General features: G+C 40.0%; 1 protein-coding gene across 6 annotated transcripts in view; it reads right to left on the bottom strand.

Moving 5' to 3' along the window:
* LPP (LIM domain containing preferred translocation partner in lipoma) overlaps nucleotides 1-24,532 on the bottom strand; it is a 695,014-nt gene that overhangs the window by 247,633 nt on the left and 422,849 nt on the right. For all 6 annotated transcript variants that reach the window (XM_079921711.1, XM_079921716.1, XM_079921713.1 and 3 more), the window contains one exon: nucleotides 18,052-18,744. In XM_079921711.1, coding sequence (XP_079777837.1) covers nucleotides 18,052-18,744 — 693 coding nt within the window. The remainder of the gene's footprint in view (nucleotides 1-18,051; nucleotides 18,745-24,532) is intronic.

The following is a 24,532-nucleotide window of genomic DNA, read 5'->3' as shown; positions in this document are numbered from 1 at the left end:
GGACATTTAGCGTGGAATAAGCATGGAACCAGAGGATATAAAATGGAAACCAATGACTTCCTCACCTGAACACCTCTTGCTAAAGGAAAGGGTCCTTTGTAAACATGATCCACGCAGTTAAGAAAAAAAAGGAAAGCGAGCAGCAACAGCACACTTGTGCTATTAATAGCCTGGTACTAGAACCCGTAGAACTGCCACAGAAGGCTGAACAATCCTGGGCTTTGCCCGTGACCACGTTCACACTTCCACGGTTCATTCAGTAAGGCTTTCCAAACAAACCTGGCCTAGGCTCACTCATTTGGCATTTCTCCTGTAGGAATGCAACTCAATGCTCTACCCAAGGGTTCTAAGAATGACAGTTTGGGACATTTATTGATCGATTTAATCCTCTCTCAGGACCGGCTCATTTTGAATCAATGGCAAATGTCACGAGTCAACGGAACATTCACTTTGTCTGGCTTTGTACTTTGGATATAAGTGGGTTGGGTTTTACAGCTTACTTTAACTTTTTCTTTCCCCTTACCCTTTTCTGATCAGCTCTTCAAAGACAATGTCAATTATTCATGCCAATGTACAAAACAATGTTACTCCTGGCATTTTGCAAGCTAGTTCACATGTTTGGGGGGAATTATATCACACTTGAAAAACTGGGCATTGTTGGTTTTGTTTTCTCACTTGGAGACCCTATGCTGATGCCACACATTGGCTCTGAGGAGGCCTTCATATCTTCATGCATCTTCATGCAACGTGTCCTGCAGCTCTCAGAGCTCAGCAGTACTTTCCTCTCGGAGATTCAAGGCTACTGGCTACATTCTTGCCTATGACATTCCATTTAGCTCCATTCCATAGCCCACCCATCACACCCCTCACGGTGACGCTTCGTAAGTACCGGGCAGGAGAGACCAATAGATGAGGAATGAAGAAATGAACTTATGTCATCTATTAGAAAAATGATTAGGAAATCTTTCCTGGCAGATAACCTCTCAATAGACTCATGCTAAGAAGAGGGATCCTCAGCAGCTTAGCATATGGGTCCTACTCATGATCAGAAAAGAACGTGATTTAAGATTTACAGCTGGGTTGCCGCACATCAGGGAGGATTATTGTTAACATCCTTTTATAGAGAATTTGTGTAGTATCATGCGTGGCTAAGAGCTTATCATGCGGTCTTGGGCGAGTAGCCTAATCCCTCTCTATCTTGGTTTCCCACTTAGTAAAAATTCAGGATATTAATAGTACTTTCTTTTATACTTTCTTCCAGGACTAAACGAGCCAACGCACATGAAGGCATTGCAGAGAGAAATAATGACTCGCCTTGGGTGATATCTAGCACTCATATTTGAAAGCAGGTTTGAAAACTTCAGAACACACACACATTTTGCCACACTAGATTTTCAAACATAAAGTTTCTTAAGTGATTAGAATGTGCTTGCTGAGGGGACATGAGCTCCCAGTAGTTAAAAATCACTATTGTTAATATTCATCATTTATTAGGTATTACTTACCCACTAACTTTGGTAAGTAACCAAAAGCTATGTTACGGTCTTCACTAGGCATGCTTGTATTTATTTTGTTGTTGTTATTCATTTTAATTTCTAAAAAAAATTTATTGAAATATAGTTGATTTACAACATCGTGTTAGTTTTAGGTGTACAACCAAGTGATTCAGTTATATTGATACATATATATAAAATATATATGTTTACTTTTACATTCTCTTCCATGATAGGTTATTAGAAGATATTGAGTATTGTTCCCTGTGCTTGTCTTTCAGCTATTAACATGTTGAGATATAAGTGGTGAGCCAGCCTTTATATTGATCTTATTTTTAGAAGGTAAATGGCAAGAAAAACGGAGAATCAGAATGGCAGTCAATTAATATTGAAATAAATCTAAGTTAAGGAAGATCTTTTGATTTCTCAGCCATTAGAGACTCTGGATAATAAAACAATCTAATCTTGGCTACTTTCCCACCCCTCATTTTGAATCCCACTGATTCAAAACTAATAGAGGTCACATCCTACATGAACCCTTGCAAAACTGAAGATCACTACCTCTTCTGAAGATCACTAGAACTCTCTCAGGCCCTTTCTTTTAGCATTTACAATCCCTGTCTTGTGTGAACTATTTGCCCATAAGTAACTGATCGTGGCGAGAAATGCTCTATTCTCTAAGCAAGTGGGGATGCTAACTCTATTTTTTTTTTTGTACTTCACACTGATCAATAAGAAGGTAAGAGGGCTTCCCTGGTGGCGCAGTGGTTGAGAGTCCGCCTGCCGATGCAGGGGACACGGGTTCGTGCCCCGGTCTGGGAAGATCCCACATGCCGTGGAGCGGCTGGGCCTGTGAGCCATGGCCGCTGAGCCTGTGCATCCGGAGCCTGTGCTCCGCAACGGGAGAGGCCACAACAGTGAGAGGCCTGCGTACCACAAAATAAATAAATAAATAAGTAAAAATAAGGTAAGAATAGTCAGAGGCCAGTGTCACCAATAATATATATCTCAAGCTCTTTGAGGATGAACTAAATTTTAGTTGATTTTTTGCTTATCTTTTGGCATCTAGAAAAATGGTAGTTATTTGTTGAAAGTAAAAATTTAAGAAAAATAGTTCTATGCAGCAATATACTAACATTGGTACTTTGTAAGTAGCTCTTGAGCTGCACAGAAAGACCTTAAGATATCCCCAAATTGCAGGTGCTGGGAAAGCGGTCCCCTGTTGATAAACACTTTGGGCCATTTATACAAAGAATCGTTATAAAGATTGCAAAGTATTGCAGTAGTAGACGTTTCAAGGCAAAGGGATAACCTGAAAAGATAACTTGAAAGAGGAGGGTGAGACAAAATATCGGGCTGATGAGAAGCACATGTCAAGGTGAATGACACGTGGTGTGAACAGAAAGTCTTGAAGAACGTGATGTCATCATCATCTGCCTTTTATTGGTTATACTGCCACCAGGGGTGGAGACTGGATGAGGAAGAAGGTCCCTGTTATCCCAGTGAGCCTGTCATAGAAATAGAAGTAGATAAAACTCTCATCCCTCACCCATGTCCATGCTGTCTTTAACTGAGTATTCAGTTTTTAACTGCTCAAGTGCCATTTAAAAAAATATATATCTAGTAGTGTCACACTACATCTTTTTTGGCGAAGTAATTAAAACCAGAAGATTTTGAAAAACAATCAACTCTAGTTCATCTCCCAAACGTCTTGAACCATCATGGCTTCCATTACTACCTATCTTGGGAAAACTTGCCCTGCCACTTGTGAGAGAACAAGTGGTGTGTATTTGCTATTTCCACTTCTCATTCAACAACCACCCTCCTCCACTGTCCCTAGAGCCAGAGACTGTGAGTCTGTTTAAGTACAAAGCTATAGGAATCTGCAGATATAAACTCTGTGCTCCGAAAGTGGCCCATACCTTCGCAATTTCTTAACATAAAAGCTTTTCTATTTGCAAATAAGAAAGTTCATAAGCCCATCTTTTCAATAGTTTTAAGGGAAACCACAGAAGCATCAGAACCTAACAAATCTTCCTACAACCACTTTGATCTTACACAGTGGCTGGGATTATCTTAAAAAAAGCCCAGGCCCTATCAGTCCCTTGCTAAAACGCTCCAGTGGATTTCCATTTCATTTAGAATAAGGACAAACTCCTTACTACAGTCCGTAAGATACGGACCCTGCTCACCTTTATCACCTCATTTTATTCATTCTCTTCCAACAACCAAGTTCTAGCCTCCCTGGCTTTCTTTCTATTCCTGTAAATGCCAAGCTGAGAGGACTCATCCTTGCTGTCCTCTGCTTGTAATATTCTTCACCCAGATCTTAGAACAGCTGGCCCCTGTGCATTATTCAGGTTTTGACTCAAAGGTCATTTCTTCAACGACTTTCCTGAGTTGGCTATCTAAACCAGCCACGCTCTATCTCATTATTAAAATCTTTTATTTTATCCACAGAAAGTATCACTGCCTAAAACTATGTCTTACTGCCTCTCTTCTGAAAACACTACTAGAACATAACCTTGAAGAGGAATGAAATATTACCCTCTTTCTGACTCTGACCCAGCACCAAAAGTAGACATTGAATTGACCTAATTTGCTTTAACTCTTAACTTTGTTTATATTCATGAAAATTTATAAAAGAAAGAGTTTCTGGATTCAGTAAACTACTTAATCTCTCCAAGACTCAGTTTTTATCTGCAAAGTGAAAATAATAACACTATGTACCTGAAAGTGTTACTGAGAAGATTGCATGAGCTAATCCACAGAAAGTGCTTAGCACAGTACCTGATTTAGCTTTAAAATATTTAAAGATTTTTGGTTCCCCTCCTTTATACTAAGTCCTTCAAATTATAATAATAACCTTTCAAATAGCTGTGGTATTTTATAATAAAAGAGTACTTGCCCATCTGTCATCACGCAGGACTTTCTTTGTAGTTTAGACTCCAACCTCAGATTTGATGTCAAATACCAGGGTCTATCTACCATGTCAACATTATCATGGTGTTAAAGGGAGGGCTGGGGAGCTCAGGTAGTAGAAGGCGGGTGGGATGGGGAACACGCAGTTTGGGGAAATCATACATAAATGGGTGGCATATATTGAAAGACCTCAGGGCTTTGCACCCTTTTCACATAATAAAAGTCACTGTCACATCACTGCAGACTTATCTGGATAAAAAAATAACGGAGGGAATGATCCTGTGCTCAGCATTTGTTCATTCATTTTTTCTGAGGACTTACTGTTTGTCAGACAGTGTTCTCTATACAGCAGTTAACTAAACAGAAAAACAAACAAACAAAACTCTGCTCTCGGGATACATTCTAGAGGGAGAGACACAAAAAAAACAAATGATTAAGATACACAGTACGTTAGATGGAAATAAACATTACAGGGGAAATTGGGAGATTGGGATTGACATGTATACACTGATGTGTATAAAATGGATGATTAATAAGAAAAAATAAAAAAAAGGAATCAAACCAAGCACACTGTGGAGGTTCCAGATAGCTCAGAGCAAACAGTAACTATATATGGGCTGCGTGGCCTGCACCAGCTTTTAAAATTGTTATGTTTTTAAGCACTTATCTATGTGCCTGATACAAATGATAAAAATGCGTGGTCTCTGTTCTCTAAGAGCAGGAATGTGCAGTGAAATCATAATGTAACAACAACAACAAAAAGAACAAAACAAAAAACATTACAGGGGAATAAAGTGAAGGTAGATAGGGACACTTTGGGGCAGTGGAGGGATTTTAGGGTGGTCAGGGAAGACTTCTCCAGCAAAGTAACCTTTGAGTGAGGTCCCGCAGGAGGTGAGAGAATAGGCCACGTGGATACCAGGGGGAAAGGGCTCAACAAAACAAAGGCCCTGAAACAGGAGTGTGGCTGGAGTAGAGGGAAGGGGGGGCGGAGCTAGATGACGTCAGCCTGTTAATGGGTGGAAACAGTGGGGCCTTGTAAGCACAGTTCCGGCTTTTTGTTTTTTTCCTTGGCTGAGATGGGAAGCTGTTGGAGTTTTGAGCAGGACAGTGAACGAATGTGACAAACAGGATCACTCTGGGTTGAGAACAGGGCAAAGTGGAACAAAGGTGAATAGAGCAGAGCAATAGGAGGGGGTTAAATGACCCAGGCAAGATGTGCTGGGGCTTGGACAGGTGCAGGCAGTGGAGGCGCTGAGACATGGTGGCGTTTTATACACACTTTGAAGGTGGAGATGAACGCATTTTGCTGTGTGAGAGAAAAGAGGAATCAAGCATGACTTCAGGTTTCAGGCTTGAGCTCCTGGAAGAGCAGACTCACTTCTGAAAAGAGCAACAATGCCATGTGGGAGAAGGTGAGATCAGAAGGCCCTATTTCCCTCAGTGATGAAGAAAGCTTCTTTGGGTTTACACATAACATGAGCTGTATGGGACAGAGACAAGAGCAATTTAAACTGACCACAACAAAGGAGAGAAAGACTACAATGATGTAGGCTGGGAAATTAACAAGGACTAAAATAGACTCCATCTGAAAGATTAATCTACTGGTAATACAAGCTAGGAGCTAAAGACCAGAAGAGACCAGGAACACAGCTAGAATAAAAAAAAAAAATTAAACACGTACAAAAGCACAGCTATTAAAAAAAAAACACAAAGAACCCTCAGTAATAAGAACTGTACGTGGGTCCATGTCCATCATTTCACTTTGATTGATTCTTTCATTCATGGGTGCCTGACATATGCAAGATACTATGTTAGGTGTACAAGAAACACAACTGAATTAGACATGATTCACACACTTGAAGAACATAGATGTCTACCTGGGGAGGCAGACACGTAACATGATTAAAATCAAATGGGATGTGGGGATGTGGAGAAATTGAAATGCTCATACACTGCTGGTGGAAATGTAAGATGGTATAGCTCCTTTGGAAAGCAGTCCAACAGTTCTTCAAAAGGTTAAACAAAATGTTACCACATAACCCAGCAAGTTCACTGCTAGGTATATACCCAAGAGAGTTGAAAGCAACGTCCACACAAAAGCTTGTACTCAAATATTGATAACATCATTCATAATAGCCAAAGTGGAAAAAACCCAAGCACCTATCAACTGACGAAAAAGTAAATATAGTGTAGAATGTCTACACACTGGAATATTATTCAGCAATAAAAAAGAATGAAGTACTCATATGAGCTACAACACAGATGGAACTTGTAAATATTATGGTAAGAATCCAGTAAAAGACCATATATTGTATGGTCTTTGTCCTATGGTCTATGTCCAGATCTGGCAAATCCATTGATACAGAAAGTAGATTAGTGGTTACCAAGGGCTGGAAGGTTTGAGGGAAATGAGTGACTGTTAATGGGTAAGGAGCTTTTTCCTGGGATGAGAAAACTGGTGATGGTTGCACAACTCCAAGAATATACTAAAATAATAGTAACAATAATAACGATTGAATTGTACATTTAAAATGAGTAAATTCTATTGTGTATGAATTATATCTCAATAAAGTTATTACCTATTTAAAATATCCAATAAGATGTATGCTATAGTAAAGGGATTTTAAAAAGTGCTGTGAGAAGAATTCAGAAGAAAGACAGACTAATAATATGTGGGGACTGGATGAATGGTCAAGCTTCTCCAAGCACTTAATATTAGAGATAGCTCTTGAAGGCTAAAGAGTAGTTGACCAGGCTGGGAAAACAGGAGGGATGCAGAATCTATTCTGTAAGTAGCAGGTTAATTTGGAGTTTTGACATTTAATTCTTCCCTGCCCCCAGCTTCCCACCAATGACCTCCGGCTCAAGATGTAGTATATACTGGCTAAGAAAAAAATAGCTGAAAACTACTCAAGCAATTTTAATGAGAACATAAATTTTGCAAAGTCATTTCCATATTTTCAGTAAGGGGTTGATAAACTTCTTCTGTGAAGGGACATACAGTAAATGTTTTGGGCTTGGAAGAACATACAGCTTCTGCTGCACCTTCTCAATTTTACTGTTTTAGTGTGAAAGCAGCCATGGATAATATTTAAGCAAGTGAGCACGGCTGAATTTCAAATAACACATTATTTACCGAACCAGGTGGCAGGTGAGATTGGCCCATGGGTTGCAGTTGGCAGGGCCTTGGTCCATGTTCCCCACCTGCCTTGCTTAACTCTTATCTGGTTCTCTGCTGGTCACTAGCAATTTCCCCACCCCTGCAGGGATTACCAGCCTCAGCTGTCTCATAGAGAGCCTGCTTAATACTCTGCATCCTTTGGATGGGATGAAAAGCAGGATTAAAAATGGGGTTTCGGGCTTCCCTGGTGGTGCAGTGGTTGGGAGTTGGCCTGCCGATGCAGGGGACACAGGTTCGTGCCCTGGTCCGGGAAGATCCCACATGCCGCGGAGGGGCTGGGCCCGTGAGTCATGGCCGCTGAGCCTGCGCGTCCGGAGCCTGTGCTCCGCAACGGGAGAGGCCTCAACAGTGAGAGGCCTGCGTACCGCAAAAAAAATAAAAAATAAAAAAAAATAAAATCACGGGCTATTTAAAAAAAAAAGGGGGGGGTTCATCTGGTAAAGATTATAAGTATTATCTTTATAGTAAGTCTATCCAAATTCACGTTAAAGATTGCATGTATGCACAATGAAAAATACATTTAGCTAACAGATCTATAAAGAATACAAAGCACACCTCTACTCTCTTATCCCTTTTCACAATAATACCTAAAGGTACATAAAAAATAAACAAGGTGTCTATATTTGAGCAATAAATATACCAAGTACTTATAAAGACAGAATAAAAGGGGGCCTGTTATCTGGAACTTATATTTAGTATATAGCTTCAACTCCTGGACTCTTGATATAATGTTGACTGAATCTTGGGTTTCAAATGTTAAGTGTGTTACGTCCCAGAAATACAACTTTAAGGTTTTAAAGTGTTTGGCCCCATGAATATTTGATGTTTGGATAACTGTACAGTGAGCTAACACGTGTAAATACAGACAGCTACGAATGAAGGCAAGTGTCACAGAGTAGAAAGAACACATTGGGTTGGCAGTCAGAAGACCTAAGAGCTTATCCTTCCTCTGACATTGGGTATTGGTATGATACTAGGCAAGCTGCCCCTGGACATGTTACAGAGTTTTCCCCACATATGAAAGTATTTGGTAAATTTTGTAAGCGGTTACAAAAATGCTACATGTTACTGTTACATAAACTAAGATGTTATAGTTAAGTAAACTTCTGAAATAAACCATATTGTATTTTTCTGAAGAACAGTCACTGAATTCTAAGGATGAAATAGAGCAAACACTGTATTATTTGCTAAGAGTATATCCAAAAGTTGGGTTTTCCATATTGCAGAAAATCAAAGACCTAACATAACAAGTAAATATTTCTGGGACAATGGCAGTTTTGGAAAGTCAACTATTTGACTTTCACTTTGGGATACTTCCCAATATTCTGTGTGTAACATCTGTCAAAGGTTTTATATTCACCACTAATTATTATACATTGATAGTGGTTGAGTGTCTTTGTTTGCTGGGGAGGAGAACAACTATAGTTTCTCCTCTGAAATAGGACAGCGTGGTTGTTTGCAGCTGGCCAAGAAGGAAAGAAGATTTCTAGAGAGACATATCAGTGGGTCCACTTGCAAAATGAAGTGCATTCTCTTGCTCTTAAACACAGAAAAATTACATATTGCTAGAGTCATTTGTTAAAACGATTTAATTTTCCAAAGAGATTAGGGACCTGGGATACTTTCAAATATCTAAATCTATGGAAAACATTATACAAGTAAAATGAATAAATAATATTCACAGACATGTCTTAGTGTACTAGGACATCCATCCTCATGGTAACTTTTAAAATCAGGGGAAGGGGCTTCCCTGGTGGCACAGTTGTTAAGAATCTGCTTGCCAATGCAGGGGACAAGGGTTTGAGCCCTGGTCTGGGAAGATCCCACATGCCACGGAGCAACTAAGCCCGTGCGCCACAAGTACTGAGCCTGCGCTCTCAAGCCTGCGAGCCACAAGTACTAAGCCTGTGTGCCACAACTACTGAAGTCCACGTGCCTAGAGCCCACACTCCACAACAAGAGAAGCCACTGCAATGAGAAGCCTGCGCACCGCAACGAAGAGTAGCCCCTGCTCACCTCAATAAAATAAATAAAATAAAATAATTTTTAAAAAACTCTAATAAAATAAATAAATTAAAAAAATAAAATCAGGAGAGATGACAGATTGAGTCAAAATCATAAAGACCCTAAGAACCAGTCGTCTCACTGGAACAACTGTGAGCCTGAACAAGGAACACCAGAATGGCATCCATCTTCTATTATTAAGAGGCCTTACAGAATTCGTGTGGAGGCCTAAGGCCAGGAGATCAGCTCCTTTTAACAATAGTTATTATACCTTTTAAAGGTCCTTTATACTTCCGATCTTATTGGTCTTGAACCAATGTAGAGAGAAATTGTGATTTAGAAAAAAGCGTCAAGTTTTCTACTCAAATGTGCCACTTACGAGTTGTATAACTAACTCTTCAGGTCACTGTAACTCTTCAGGCCTCAGTTTCTCATCTGTAATTTTAAGGGATTATAACCTACTGATTCTGAAGATAATTTCTATGTCTGACAGTTTCAACAGGCCGGTCTAGAGGAACGGAGAGTAAAGATTTTTTTATTTTTATTTTCCAATTTCCATCCTTCAAATTTGTAGGAAACTGGGCTTCCCTGGTGGCGCAGTGGTGGAGAGTCCGCCTGCCGATGCAGGGGACGCGGGTTCGTGCCCCGGTCCGGGAGGATCCCACATGCCGCGGAGCGGCTGGGTCCGTGGGCCACGGCCGCTGGGCCTGCGTGTCCGGAGCCTGCGCTCCGCAGCGGGAGAGGCCACGGCAGTGAGAGGCCCGCGTACCGCAAAAAAAAAAAAAAAAAAAAAAAATGTAGGAAACAGTCTCTTCTTCAATCAAGAAGCAAATCTTCCAAACATAGAAAGTTGATGGATAGACTCTTATCCATAAAGGAAATAAACAGTTGAATCAAGAATTTATTTGCAGGTGAAATGATCAGGTAGAAAAGCCTAAGGAGTCTTAAGAAGCTAGTAAAACTGTTAAAGAGGTCATAAGATGCAAGGTCAATATTAAAAAATCAATGGTGTTTGTATACACTACAAAATAACTGCAAATTAAGAATTTTTTAAAAATACCATATGTAATAGCACCCAGAATATGAAATAATTTAACAAAATATGGGTAAAACTATAATACATTGTTGAGAGAAATTAATAAAAGCATAAATAGAATGAGAGATATACCATGTTCATGGGTTGGAAGACTCAATATTGTTAAGATATCAGCTCTTTTCAAAGTATAGATTCAACAAAATCTCAACTGAAATCACAGCAAGTTATTTTGTGGAAATTGACAAGCTGATGCTAAAATGTATAAGGAAATGGAAAAGACTCAGAATAATCAAAGCACTTTTGAAAGAGAAGAAAAATGGAAAGCTTATATTGTCAGATTTCAAAATCTTGTATAAAAGTCAGAGATCAAGATCGTGTGGCATTGGCTTGAGGATAGATATACAAATTAATGGAAAAGGATAGAGTCCAGATGGACCCACACATCTGTGGTCAATTGATTTTTGTCAGAGGTGTCAAGGTATTTCAATGGAAGAAAAGAGTCTTTTCAATAAACCATGATGGAAAAACTGTGTATCTCAATGGGGGTAAATGACTTTTGACCCTTATCTCACACAATACACAAAGATTAACTCGAAGGGAATTATAACCTTGAATTTACCTGTAAAGCATCTAAAAGAAAGCACAGAATAAAATCTTTATGACCATGAGGAGGCCAAAATACCTAAGGAAACAGAAAGCATAAACTATAGAAGATAAAAGTGATAAACTGACCTCCAACAAAAGTAAATACTTCTGCTCTTAGAAAACAACATTAAGAAAATGAAAAGTCAAGTCACCGACTGGGAATGCATATATCTAAGGACTCTTACTCAATACATAATGTACTCTTCCAGAAGAAAAAAAAAAAAGAAACAATCCAATTTAAAAGATAAATCAAAAATTTGGTGACACTTCACAAAAGAAGACATAGAAATGGCTAATAAGTGCGTGAATAATAAGTGTTCCACATCATTAATCAAAAGGAAAATGTAAATATAAACCACAATCAGATACATCTATACAGCATGCAAATAGCTAAAATTAAGAAGGTTGACAACACCAAGTGCTGCCAGGATTAGGGAGCAACTGAACCTCTCATGCAATGCTGGTGATATTGTAAAATGGTACATTTAGGAAAACAATTCAGCAGTCTCTTATGAAGTTAAATATTTACCACACAACCTAGCAATTCCTCTGCTAGGTATTTACCCAAGAAAAATGAAAACTATGTTCATATAAAACTTGTACATGAATGTTCATAGCAGCTTTATTAATACTCAAAAATGGAGGAAAAAAATGCCCCCAGACAAGTGAATGGATAAACAAAATGTAGTATATCCAGATAATGGATACATACACAAATGAGGCTCAAAAAAATTACAGTGAGTAGAAGGAGCCTAGATGCCAGAGTATATACTATCTGATTCTATTTATATGGAATTCTAGAAAGGGAAAAAATAATCCATGTTAGAAAGCAGAAAGGTTGCCTGGGGCTGAGGGTAAAGGGGGCTGACTACAAGAGGGCTCGAGGGAGCTCTGTGGGGTGGTGGAAATGTTCTCTATCTTGATTTTGATGGTGGTCACCCAGGTGCACAAATTTGCCAAAGATTCACTGCCTTGTGCATTTCAAATGGGCACATTTTATTGTATATACATTGAACCTCAAAAAGGTAATTAAAGAATCTGAATCAACAAATTCTATGGACATTTGGCAAATGCAAAAAGTAAAAAAGACTGTGTCCGTAACAGCATACACATACACACATGTATCCCAGAAGGAATGTAAAACATTAGCACAATTGTGAACATGAGAAATTATCTAGCTACTTTGGACACTGAGTTGCTCATGTGACAACGTGTGTGTTACTGAGGTCACCTAAGCTAATTTGGTGGTGTAGGCTTGGGTTTTGGCATTTTGATCAACAATCTGCTAAGTTCTAAAGCAGGGCTTACTCCTTATTTTATTAGGACATAGGAAGTTTCTTCAAGTACCTTCATTAAACAAGAATGTATTATGTACTGTCTTAGTTACTCTGGACGAAACAGTGCTCAGATACCATCTCTATCCCCTAAATCTCAGAGGCTACTATATGCTAGGGCATAGGCTGGTGAGGGACAGGTACATAAATGATTCTAGTACAGTAAGTGTGTGAAAATTTACATAAGAGAGGGTAAAATAACGTACAACTTAATTTTAGAAAGAGAAGGCTTCACAAGAGAGATTAACACTTTAGTTTGGTCTTAATGGGTCACGTTGGATAGGCAAACATTTAATTTATTTGGGGGGAGGTCTGGGAAGGCATTCGAGGAAGAAATAGCCCCACGATGAAAGCTATAGAGATGAAAAATAACTAGGAATGTAATTTCTCAGCTGGAAGCTGGGATGCTTAAAGGGGGAGATAAAACTGGAAATCTAGGCTGGGGTTTCAATTCATTCCATAACTGGGAGGGGACTCCTGAAGGTTTTTGAGAAAAGGTAATTAGTGACAAGCGCAGAGCTGTGGGGTAGAAAGGTTAATCTGATAGCATGTGTAGGATGAACAGGTGTGGAGTGACTAGAGGTGGGGACACCCAATAAAGGGCCATTTCAATGGCTCAGGTGAGAAACGGGGACAACTCAACCAGGACAGTAGCAAAGGGCGCTTCACTAAGAAAACAGATTTGAGACACTGTGAACGTAGAAACACTGGAATAAATTGTACATAGTGATGGGAAAGAGGAAGCATAGCTCCACGGTGCTGAGCCTGGGTGCCCAGCAGGGATCTAACGGTGCTTCCGCTGAAGCTGTTGATCTCAGGACACAGCACCGCAACTGCCTGAGCCTATCGACATGTCTGCCTGTGATGTGGGCCATGGTGGAGCCACGCTCAGTGGCTGCCCGTGCTGATGTGGCGCTCCCCCCATCCAAACACCAAGCCAACATCCATCGTTTACCAGGTGGAAAGCATGAGGACAAACCTTCTGAAAACCTGATTTGGAATCGTGGCTCACCCATGACTTGGACATATGACCTTGGGTGAGTGACTCTCATTATTGAGCTTTTGAACCCCGATCAGTAAAAGAGAGACAAAATCCTCTACCTGTGCTTATCGCTTATGTTTTTTGTGACGTCCTCAAAGCATTTTGGAAACTGAAAAACCCTGTGCAAAGGGGAATTACTCATATTACGGTCACTGTCCTCCTCAAGCAATCTCTTCCATCCTCAGCTTTATACAGACCTAGGTGTTATTAGCACCTGACTGGAGGCCTATATCCACATCTATCCTTCTCCCCACCCAAACTAACACTTCTTTTTTGTTTCTCTGATCCTGGAATTGAGAGATATTTAGCATAGGGATTACCATAAAGATAGTTTTCTCCCAAATGCCACCAATTCTTGCAGGACACCCAATATATACAACCTCTATTTCACTGTGGAAAAGACCACAATGAAATGAAATTTAAATATTTTGATATTACTTGAATATCTGAAATGCTACTGTATCAACATTATCAAATATTTTCTTAATCTCAACAATTCCCAGGTCTTGGGGATCCGTAAACACTGACCCTGGTAGTTCACTACCCTCACTCTCCTCTCTGACGCATTAAATATCCCCAGATTCAAACACTAAATGAACAGTAGGAATCTGTTCTGACTCTGGATAAGATAAACTTGGTGTTGGATTTATTGAAAGGTGATTGGTTGATCCCCAAGTTCTCACTCTCCTGAAGGATTTTTCCAAGGAAATTTTAATAGATGGTTTTAGAATATAACTTACCCCCAACCCCCACTAGTTGGGTCTCCACAGCTTTCCAGAGATGCACAGCACGAGCACTCTTAACATATTGCAGAGGAAATACCTGTGTCTGCAACAGAGCCGAGGCTGCCATAGATTAGGTTTATGACAAGGAAGTGGAAGCTAAAGCTACCTGCCACTGTGGACCTGAAAGTGATGACTGCCTCTAGGTCCTGGCTCTGGGGCTTTCAAGCTGACTCACCTTACCTGAATATTGGAGAAAATACACATCCTACCTCACGGGAATGTGAGGATAACACACAGGACAAAAGTTCTGTGAACAACCAGCAGATATCAGCTTTTATAAAATGGCAAAGAGAAGAGATTCCACTGTGTCTTTAAGAGAATTTCCAGTGAGAAGAGAACATTTCTCTCTTATAAAGACTTGCTTATAAAAATATTTTTCAAGGAACTCAGCTCACATGGTCCAGGAAACACATTATGGTCTACTGTAGCAAGCAAATTCAGTGCTCAGCACATTATGGAAACACAAATATAATCACGATCCCCCAAGGCTTGTAGGTTCTGATTTGGTCTCCTTCCTTTCTTCATTCGTTTCTTCCTTTCTTTTTTCTTTTTTTTTTTCCTTTTCTTTCCTACTTTCTCCTTCCCTTCTTCTACTTCTTCTTCTATGTCACACCATGGCGTGGAAAAATTAAAGCAGCTTATCTCAAATCTAAAGGAGATTTCTTTCTTTCATTTTTTGAAAACGTTTTCCTTAATGGGTTAAATGCCAAACTCCTAAGAACTTCTCAACGCAACAAAAGGTAATTGTTTTAAGGCACCGAGGTATGCTTTCCATCAGTGCCTAAAAAACTGGAAATAAATGAAAGCCAGTGAAAACGCTGAATAGTCCTCACTTGGTAATTATTCAGCCCTTGGAGATTTCCAAGCCTTTTGCAATCATTAATTAATTAGTGAGGATGACATTCCACTTTACTGAGGCTGGGAGCAGGACATAAAGAGGTCTAGAGGCTTTTCCTCAAGCTGAAAGAATATCAAGGGAGGAACTGGGATTCGAATCAGGACTCACTTCTCAAGCCAGGAGTCACATCGCTAAGCCAAGCAAAGTTAATACTTGAGACAATAAGGTGCTCTGTGCACAGGTGCAGTTGAATACAGTCGTGTTCTGCTCAAAGACCAACTGTGAAAGAGCCCACCCCTTCATCCACCAATGCTCCCACAACACACACAGACGATATCTGTAGCTTCACCAGCCTCTTTCCCCTTTCCCAAAACAAAGACAGATGGCTAAATATCAATCTCTAACCACTCTCCTTAATAATCACAGCAAAAAGTACATGATTTGATTTTCATTTTTTAAATGCACAATATGATGTTAAAACACATGACACTGTTGAAAAACAAATATTTCCGAATTTTTTTTTAAATGACATGAAATCCACTGACGTCCAGAATCCTTAACAAGGTAATAGATCATCCTGAATCATTCTTTTACTGCAATAAGAAGGAAAATAAAGTTTCATGCTTTCTGGAGAGGGGTTAATAAAAGTTCATTCTGTCACCCCAAGTAAGCTGATGAAGACAGACCAAATACTAGTGATGTTTCTGGACCTAACATCTTAGAACCAGGCCTTGCAGCGGGTGCTGATCCTTTTGTTTACACTACTGGATTGGTTCCAGAGGGCCCAGTGACATGATGGGAAATCAGGAAACTCAAAGATTGGCTTTGTACTTTACCAGATCATTCTCTCCACCTAGACATACTTTTGCTCTGTCTCATGTCTGTTTCCCCAGGTGGGGTAATAGGATCCTTAAATAACTCAGGGCCCATCTCCTGCTCTTAGGAACATCACTCAGCCATCCTATCACAGTCAGGCTGCTTTGGACAGGGCAAAACTGCATACCTATTGGAACTTAAATGTTGATGGCCATTGTCCCAACCTAAATTTTTAATCTTCTGTAGGGGAATTTGTTGCAATTTTACCAAACTGAGGTAAAGCTGAATAACCTCATTTTCTTCTGAACCGGTTGCTCTGGGGTCAGGATGGACGAATGCAAATATACTGCAATGTTAACGAAGGGCAAGGTTGTCCAGCTTGGCTATTTTGGGCAATATTTATTTTAAAAACAAAACAAAACAAAACAAAAAACCCTCAATAACATTTCTTTTCATACAGAGATTTTTGGAAAGAAAGTCCTTCCAAGAGTAATGTTTCAAAAACACTTAACATTTTCACTTGAAATCTTTATGTTGGAAGATGATCATGGCTTGGTCCACTTTCATGTAATGGGCAATCATAAGGTTGATGGGTGTCTCCAGCTACCCACAGGCCCCACTTGCTGGGAAGGGCTCTTTCCTCTAAGGAACCTAAAATCCACGTGCATCATTATCAGAGCAGATGCTTTCATGTGAGAACAGTGATTTAGTAAACTCCCTATCCAGAAAGTAAGGATCTCACTAAATTCTGTTACAATGTTGAAAATGTGAATGGATATGCCTGGAAACTGACAATCTCAACTGTGTAAAGGATTAAAAAAAAAACAAACATATAGTCCAAACTTCCACCCAGTACATCCTCCCAATTTATCATTGAACTTCTCGATAATCAAGGGCTCTCCAATTTCTGATTTCTTACAGTTCTTACTATGGGAAAGGGAGTGCTCGGTTCTAACACAATGGCTGGAAACTAGATTGGTTTCTCCATCTATCTCCTTCCAAGTAACTCTCCTTGGTTCCTCTTTTCACGGTGGGAGGAAACATCATCATGTTGGTTCAAGGACACATGAAAACTCCACGTTGCAGGTGAGTAGGTGTGTATAGTATTATATCTTGCCTATTCACAGGAAGTAATTGAACATGTTGACTTAAAACACATACATGCTTGAAATTAAATCAAACAACAAAAAAGATAACTGTCATAAAGAATTTTTTTAAGTTGCCTAATAGGGTTAATGGTTGGAGAGTAATATTCTTCTTGGAGGATCATTAATGTAGATAAACAAGGGGTAGTACACAAGTGCCATTCTACTATAGCCCCTTCCCAAAGAAAACTAGACAAGGTATCTGCATTACCTTAGATCTCCTTAGCCTCACCTGTCTCCTGGGCCCTTGTCCACTTGTTCTTCCCCAGCAGTCACTATGGTACCACCTTCACATGAGCCCAACCTGTCATCAGCTCATCTCATACTGCCCTGAGCACCTCTCACCTCCACATGTGGGGATTCCCTGTCCCTGCTGAGGCATCAGATACTTCAGATCTATTTAGTGACCAAGTAAATGCAACATCTAACTGTGAGGAAGTCTATGACCCACAGAAGGAAGCTCTGACCAACAGGAAAGGAGCTGGAAGATAAATTATTTTCCCTTCCTCTCCCCGAACAGATTGTCCTGAGCTGCTACAGTTCATATGCTCTTTTGGAAGATGGTCCTTCAAGATTGAAAAATTAGTTGTACTTGATACTAAACGGAAGCCATATTGGTAACACGCCCCCATACCCCCAAATAGGATCTCCCCATTTTCCTGCTTCGCTCATGCACTTCCTTCAGATTGTACTTTCTAATGAAATAAAAGTAGCACATATACTTCTGCCTTAGGCTCTGCTTCCTGGGGAAGGCAGACCAAGATAGGTACCCCCTTATTCCCATCATTATATTAATGAGTTCCCTACCTTTTGTTGCAGTGGTGGTGCACAGGGAGCTGAAACAGGATCTGTGATATAGGTCTTCTTGGGACCAGCAACTGGATACATCCCAGCAGGGTTCTGGTTCCCGGTGCCAAAAGGAGTATAGCCTTGTTCCCGCTTCCAGGTATTTGGGTGACCTTGTTGACCATAGGCAGGATCAGAGTCATTTTTGCCCCCATAGCCAGGCCCCGCTGCACAGTAGGGTTCATAATAACGTCCTTGGTTGGGGGCATACCCATACCCAGGCTCAGGCTGAAGTCCTGGTGGTGGGATATACGCATAATCCATGCCTCCCCGTGTAGAAGGAGGTGGACCCTGCCCAGCGATAGGAACTGGTTGAGTGTTATAGCCCTGGGCCCCTGGCCCTGAGCCATAAAATTGTCCTGGTGAAGGGGCAGCCATGTAATGAGAGCTGGGCTGGGCTGACTTCACCTGCACGTTGAAGGTAGGCCTTGAAGGGGTAGATGCCGTAGTGTAGGAGGCTGGGACGGGCTGAGGCTGGGGTTTTAGCGTTCCAATTGGAGCCACGGGGATGGGTCCAGCCTGGGGTACAGGCTGTGGCTTCAACGTAGACTTTTTCGTTGCCGTCAGAGGGGGCTGGTTTGGTATGACCATTCTCTTATGTCCTGTGACAGGGGTGGAGACTGGAGGAGAAGCTGTTGTTGAGCTAGTAGAGCCCTAAAGCAGAAAAGAGAAAAGGAAAAAAAAAAAAAGACAAAGATTATTGCTAATAAAAAATAAAAATACATAAACAGACAAATATTAATAAATGCCATTCTTACTTCTGTATTAACTCGGCAAAACATAAACAAGGCATGGTTCCTGCCTTCTAAGAGTTCACAGACAACACAAAAATCAGTTGTCCTTCTGTGTACCAATTCCATTTATAATAACATCAAAAAGAAAGAAAAAACTTAGGAATAAACTTAACCAAAGAGGTGAAAGTCTTATACACTGAAAAGTACAAAATGTTGCTGAGACATTAAAGAAGATACAGCTAAATGGAAAGACATATCATGTTCATGGATTGGAAGACTGGATACTGTAAAAATGTTAATACTACCCAGAGCAATGTACAGATTTAATGCAATCCCTGTCAAAATCCCAATGGAACTTTTCTGCAAAAATAGACAAATCCATATGCAATCGCAAGAGACTCTGAATAACCAAAACAATCTTGAAAAAGAAGACTGGAGCTCTCACACTACGCAACTTCAAAATTTATTACAAAGCTATAATAATCAGTGTTCCATTGGCATACAGACAGACATAGACCAATGGAATAGAATTGAGAGCCCAGAAATACATCCTTGCATACATGGTTTGATTTTTGACATTTGATGGGAAAAGGATAGTCTTTTCAACAAATGGTGCTGGGAATACTGGACATCCACATGCAAAAGAATGAAGTTGGACCCTTACTTTACACTGTATACAAAAAGTAACCCAAAATTCTAGCTCTAAATGTAAGAGCTAAAAGTATAAAACTCCTTAAAAAAAACACAGAAGAAAAAAACTCATGACATTGGATTTGGCAATGATTTTTTTAAAAATACATATAGAAACATCAAAAGCACCAGCACCAAAAGAAAACAGATAAATTGAACAATGGGATCTCAAACAGACTACCCGAGGACTTGGTCACCATACTGCTAGAAGGCAATACTAGAGAAAGAGAGCTGAAGGACTAAGCAGAGGGAACAAAAAAAAGCAATGAGGGGTGTTGGGAGAAATAAACAAATACTGCTGGTACAACCAAAGAAATACTAAATTTAGGATCAAAGATTCCTGTCAAAAAGTGATTTACCAAAGATAACTCAAATGCAGCCTCCTCCCTTTACATCTTTCTGTTTTTTGTCGCATTCATTTGTTCAATTTAGAAATACTTACTGAATGCCCTAAAACTGTCCTAAGGCCACAAAGATTAAAAGACTTTCTGCTGAACTGTGAGAGGTCTTGGTTAGGCTGGGGATAAGTAAAGGCTTAGGGAAGGTTTGAAGATTCAAACATTCATCCTAAGGCACTAGTCTATTAGGGATCTGTAAACATTCCAGTGACAGACTGTCTTAGTTTTGCGCTGGCTTACTATGATTAGATCTGTTGATACAAGAAATGAATGACCACACCCTAATTCGGTTGTTCATTAATTTCCAGGTCAATTCTAGTATGTATAGGAAGAAACGACACAAGACTTTATATTACTCTAGTGTCATTTGCCCACACCAAGCCATCAGAGATACATACATGTGGGGCAGATGCTAACTGCTTCCCCATACCCACCGCCCTTCTTCATTACTCAAAAAATTTCAGTTTTGTTTGGGGCAGCAATGTGCCCACTCTTCCCTAGATTACTTTGCAGGTAGGAGTTGCCATGTGACACAGTTCTGGCCAATGAGATGTATGCAAAGCATTTCTGGAAAAGCTAGAGCTCTCCTGACACAGCATGATCCCTTCCTACTTTTCCCTTTTCCTCCTTCCTGCCTGGGATGTGGATGTGGGGCTGGAGATAGTACAGCTATCCTGTCCCCACCAAAACATACAAGTATACTGATTTAGACATATGGCTTTCTGGGAATATCTTTCTGGTGATCTAGGTTGATCCAGAGGTAAAGATTAAAACATTTCAGGGATGTTTGGTTAAAATATAGTAGTTCTCTTTTTTTTTTTTTTTTGGCCATGCCATGCTGCTTGCCTGATCTTAGTTCCTGGACCAGGTATCCTGGAACTAAGGGATCAAACTGATGCCCCCTTCAGTGGAAGCGTGGAATTCTAACCAGTGGACTGCCAGGGAATTCTCTGTAGAGCGGTTCTCAACTGGAGAGGAAATCACCTAGCGACCAGGGAGAGTTTAGAAATGTGTGGCAATGTTTTTTACTGTCACAGTGATTAGGGGATTCTATTTTCATTGAATGTTTAAAAGGCAAAAACACATCATTGTCAAACCCAAGATGACAACAGTGCCCCTGTTGAGAGACACCAGTAAACTCTTGAGCCACATGTCTTCTGGGAACCTGATTGTGAAGTTCCCAGCTGTCAGCCAGGAGGGTCACTGGTCCTTTCTAGGATCTCTCTTCTACCACACTCTCTCCTCCTATTAAATCACTGCTCTCCCCCTTGGTCCTCTTGAACCTAGGGAGATGACAGTTCTGACTCTGCTAGCCCCAGATTATCACTTTGTCCCTAATGGCTTCTCTATCCCCAAGTGGACCTATGTACACCATGCATTTATAACTCAGCTCCTGGAAAGGGACTGGTTTCTGTGTGCTCTCATTTTCATTGGGATCTGACTGTGACGGCTGTCTTTTCCTGTCACATTTGTGATTTGTCTCAATTGTAGTTTCCTAGAGATTTTGTAATTCTAGATTTAGTTTTCTGTTAAGTTACAGAAAGCTGTTGAATAGAGTTATCTTTTTTCCTTTTTTGATAGCCTCTGAGGGAGCAAACCTGCCATTTCCTTTTGTAATTTAAGCATCATTGAGTATTCCTGTCTTGGTGGACAAGACAAGACAAGGTCTTGTATGAGGTCGTCCCAATAGTACCTTCTGTATGAAGGTCGTCCCAATAGTACCCAACAGAAGATGCAGTTTCCACATTAAGTGGTTTGTTAAAATATATATCCTGAAGAAATTCCTAAATAAATGCTCAGTAAGACCCTGACATTCTGTAGCACAGAGTATGGAAGAGTCAGTTTGAACCTTAAAAAAAAAAAAAGTAAGGTTAGATTTTTCTAGTCAACCATGTCGGTCTTAAAAAATGTCCACATTGGGGACTGACTCTTCCCCCCATTAGTGTGGTACTGGCCACTGAACAGAAGAGAAGCCCTGGCTCACACCTGGCTCTGGCCCTAGCCCCTCCATCTCCAGCCCCTCCTCCTACCAAGGTGATAGCTGCCAGCACACCCTGGGGAAAGATGTAACTCGTGCTCACTTCAGATACAGTTCTCCCACCAAAGCCACTGGGTAGACTGTATAGGGATGGTCTCACACAAGGACACCTCTTCAAGACCGGGATGGGTAACTGTTTCATCAAATTTCATTGAGACAGAGAAAGTTAAGCAAAATGAGAAGGCAGAGGAATTTGTTTCAAAGGAAAGAACAAGGAAAAAAAAACCTGACAAAACAACTAATGAAACAGAGATAATTTATCAAATAAAGAGTTCAATCAAGGCTTTAAAAAAATGATGCTACTGTGCTATGAAATTTTGATAAAAGCATTGTATTAAAAGTGCTTAAGTGTTTATCAGTGTTTAGGTGTACAGAATTGTGCAAAATCACTGATGGAGTATTTTTGAAAGATGACGATAATAATAATTGTTATTATTATTGTTAACTATAATAATTACAGCTTAAAAGTTTACTGTGTTAACCCTCTACTAAGCAATTAACAAATCTATCGTTTTATTATAATTTGTTAAAAGTTCCTGAGAAATAAAAACTAAACTTGATAAATGTAAAAAAAAAAAAAATGTCCACATGGATGGAACTGAATATAAGAAGGAATAAAGCTTTGCTTTTCTTTGATGACTCAAGATCAGCAGAAACCCAGAGTTCCTATTTTAAACACTTTACAAACCCAACTATAAATGGAGACAGTGACTGAGCAACTGAGCTAATGACAGGCATACTCTGGGCCGCAGCTGGAAAGGAGTCTGCCCCAAAAACAGATACTTCAAAAGTCACATACTTTGAAGATGAAAACCAATCACATTCATAAAGTAAACAAAAAAGAATGCAGACCTAACTCCTCAGAAGCAACTTTTTTCAACAAATTTCTTTCACTTTTTCTTTCTTGGTGAACATACACACATGTGCACACACATTCACTACTTCCAGATTCCTAAAGTCTTTGAAGGAAGGCATCAGGGAGCAATTTCAGGAGCCATTGCTATCTTCTAGGAAATATCTCCCTAGATGAGAAGGTTTCTCACAACTTTATTATGAATTCTGCTGTGTATGTGCCGGCATGTTTCTGAGTATTTTCTATTTCAAAACTACGTGTGTGAAAATAGCACATTTAGCTCTATTTTTTTTCCTTTGCAATTTTAAATTCTTTACCTCATTGGAGGTGGAAGGGTAAAGAACAGGAATCATTTTAAAGCATACTTATTTATGCTCTTGATGATAAAAGAAAGCTATGGCAACACTTTCTTGGCCCACATATTCAATTAAATACACAGCGAATCTTTTCTACTTACTGGATTAGTAGGCACTTCCAAATATTTATTTTTGGCATTTCATTTCTTTTTTGTTCTTTGCAAGAATTCTTGAAGTTTTATCATGATTTAACATTTTCATTTTGAAAAACAAGCACATTTTTAAAATTACACTCATACAGATATATACATATATATATACACGTATATACATATTTTTTCCCTGAGACTTGAATGTCTCTGTAGCAGTGTTTTTATGTGGTTATTTTTCCATTAATTATTTTCTAAGCATCTTCAACATGGAAAGCTCAGCGAGCTTAATGGGAGGAGGATAGTGTCCCAGGATGAATAGTGCATGTCTTCCTGTCCCCCAGGAGTTTGTATGTAGTCTGGTAGAGGGACTGATCAATTACTGTTTGAACGGATGTCTCCACTACCAGGCAGAACTGGCTGTGGCCATGAGACAAGAACAGACAAAGGGCTGTAAGAGCACCTCTCCTGCTCACCTTTGGGAGCAGGCCCTCAACTTCCTTTCTGCCCAACTCGGAATAACATCTTACATTCCTATATCCCTCTCACCATTAACCCGCCCATTCCCTGAACACACCCTGCATGTACGTACACACACACACACACACACACACACACACACACACGCACGCACACACCCCTAATCTACTATTATGTCTTCTATATAAGCCCTGATTACATCTGGCATCCCTGTACTTTACCCCCGTCTCACTTTCTCTCTCCTAGTTCTGGCTCCCATCATCACTTCTCAGAGCTGTTTATTGCCGTGATCTAACCTCACTTCTCTCTCAATCTCCTCCTCAATATTGTCACAGTGATCTCTCTAACACGACTATCTGATCCCAGCTCTCTGCTGATCCAGATTTGCCAATGACTCTGCCTTGTGTGGAACTCTTTTTAATCATGGTGTACTCTCTCTCCCTTTTTTAAATACACTTTATAAGGATGTTCCAATCTAGCCCTTGCCTTTCTGTCTAGACACCTCCTTATTTCCTATATTAGTCACAGCATATTAAGCCTAATCTTAGGCTTATGTAGAGATGGGAATAGACCATACACTCATGTGTGTACTCATATCTGTCCACCAGCACCTCCTTCTATAGTCTATGATTTGTTCTTTATGACTCTCCTCCATGTTTCTCATCTGCAGCTCAAACATAGCCATCTTCTGCCTGGAAGTTGCCTACTGATTCTTTAAGTCTCTGATCAAATGGTGCCTCTTCTGTAATGTCTTTCCGGAAGTCTGGAGACATTCATTCAACAGTTACTATGTATTAGCCCCTA

The sequence above is a fragment of the Stenella coeruleoalba genome (genome assembly GCF_951394435.1).
Source record: "Stenella coeruleoalba genome assembly, chromosome: 5".
Classification (NCBI taxonomy): domain Eukaryota; kingdom Metazoa; phylum Chordata; class Mammalia; order Artiodactyla; family Delphinidae; genus Stenella; species Stenella coeruleoalba.
The sequence above is the reverse complement of the archived record's forward strand: the minus strand, read 5'-3'. Positions and strand labels throughout refer to the sequence as shown.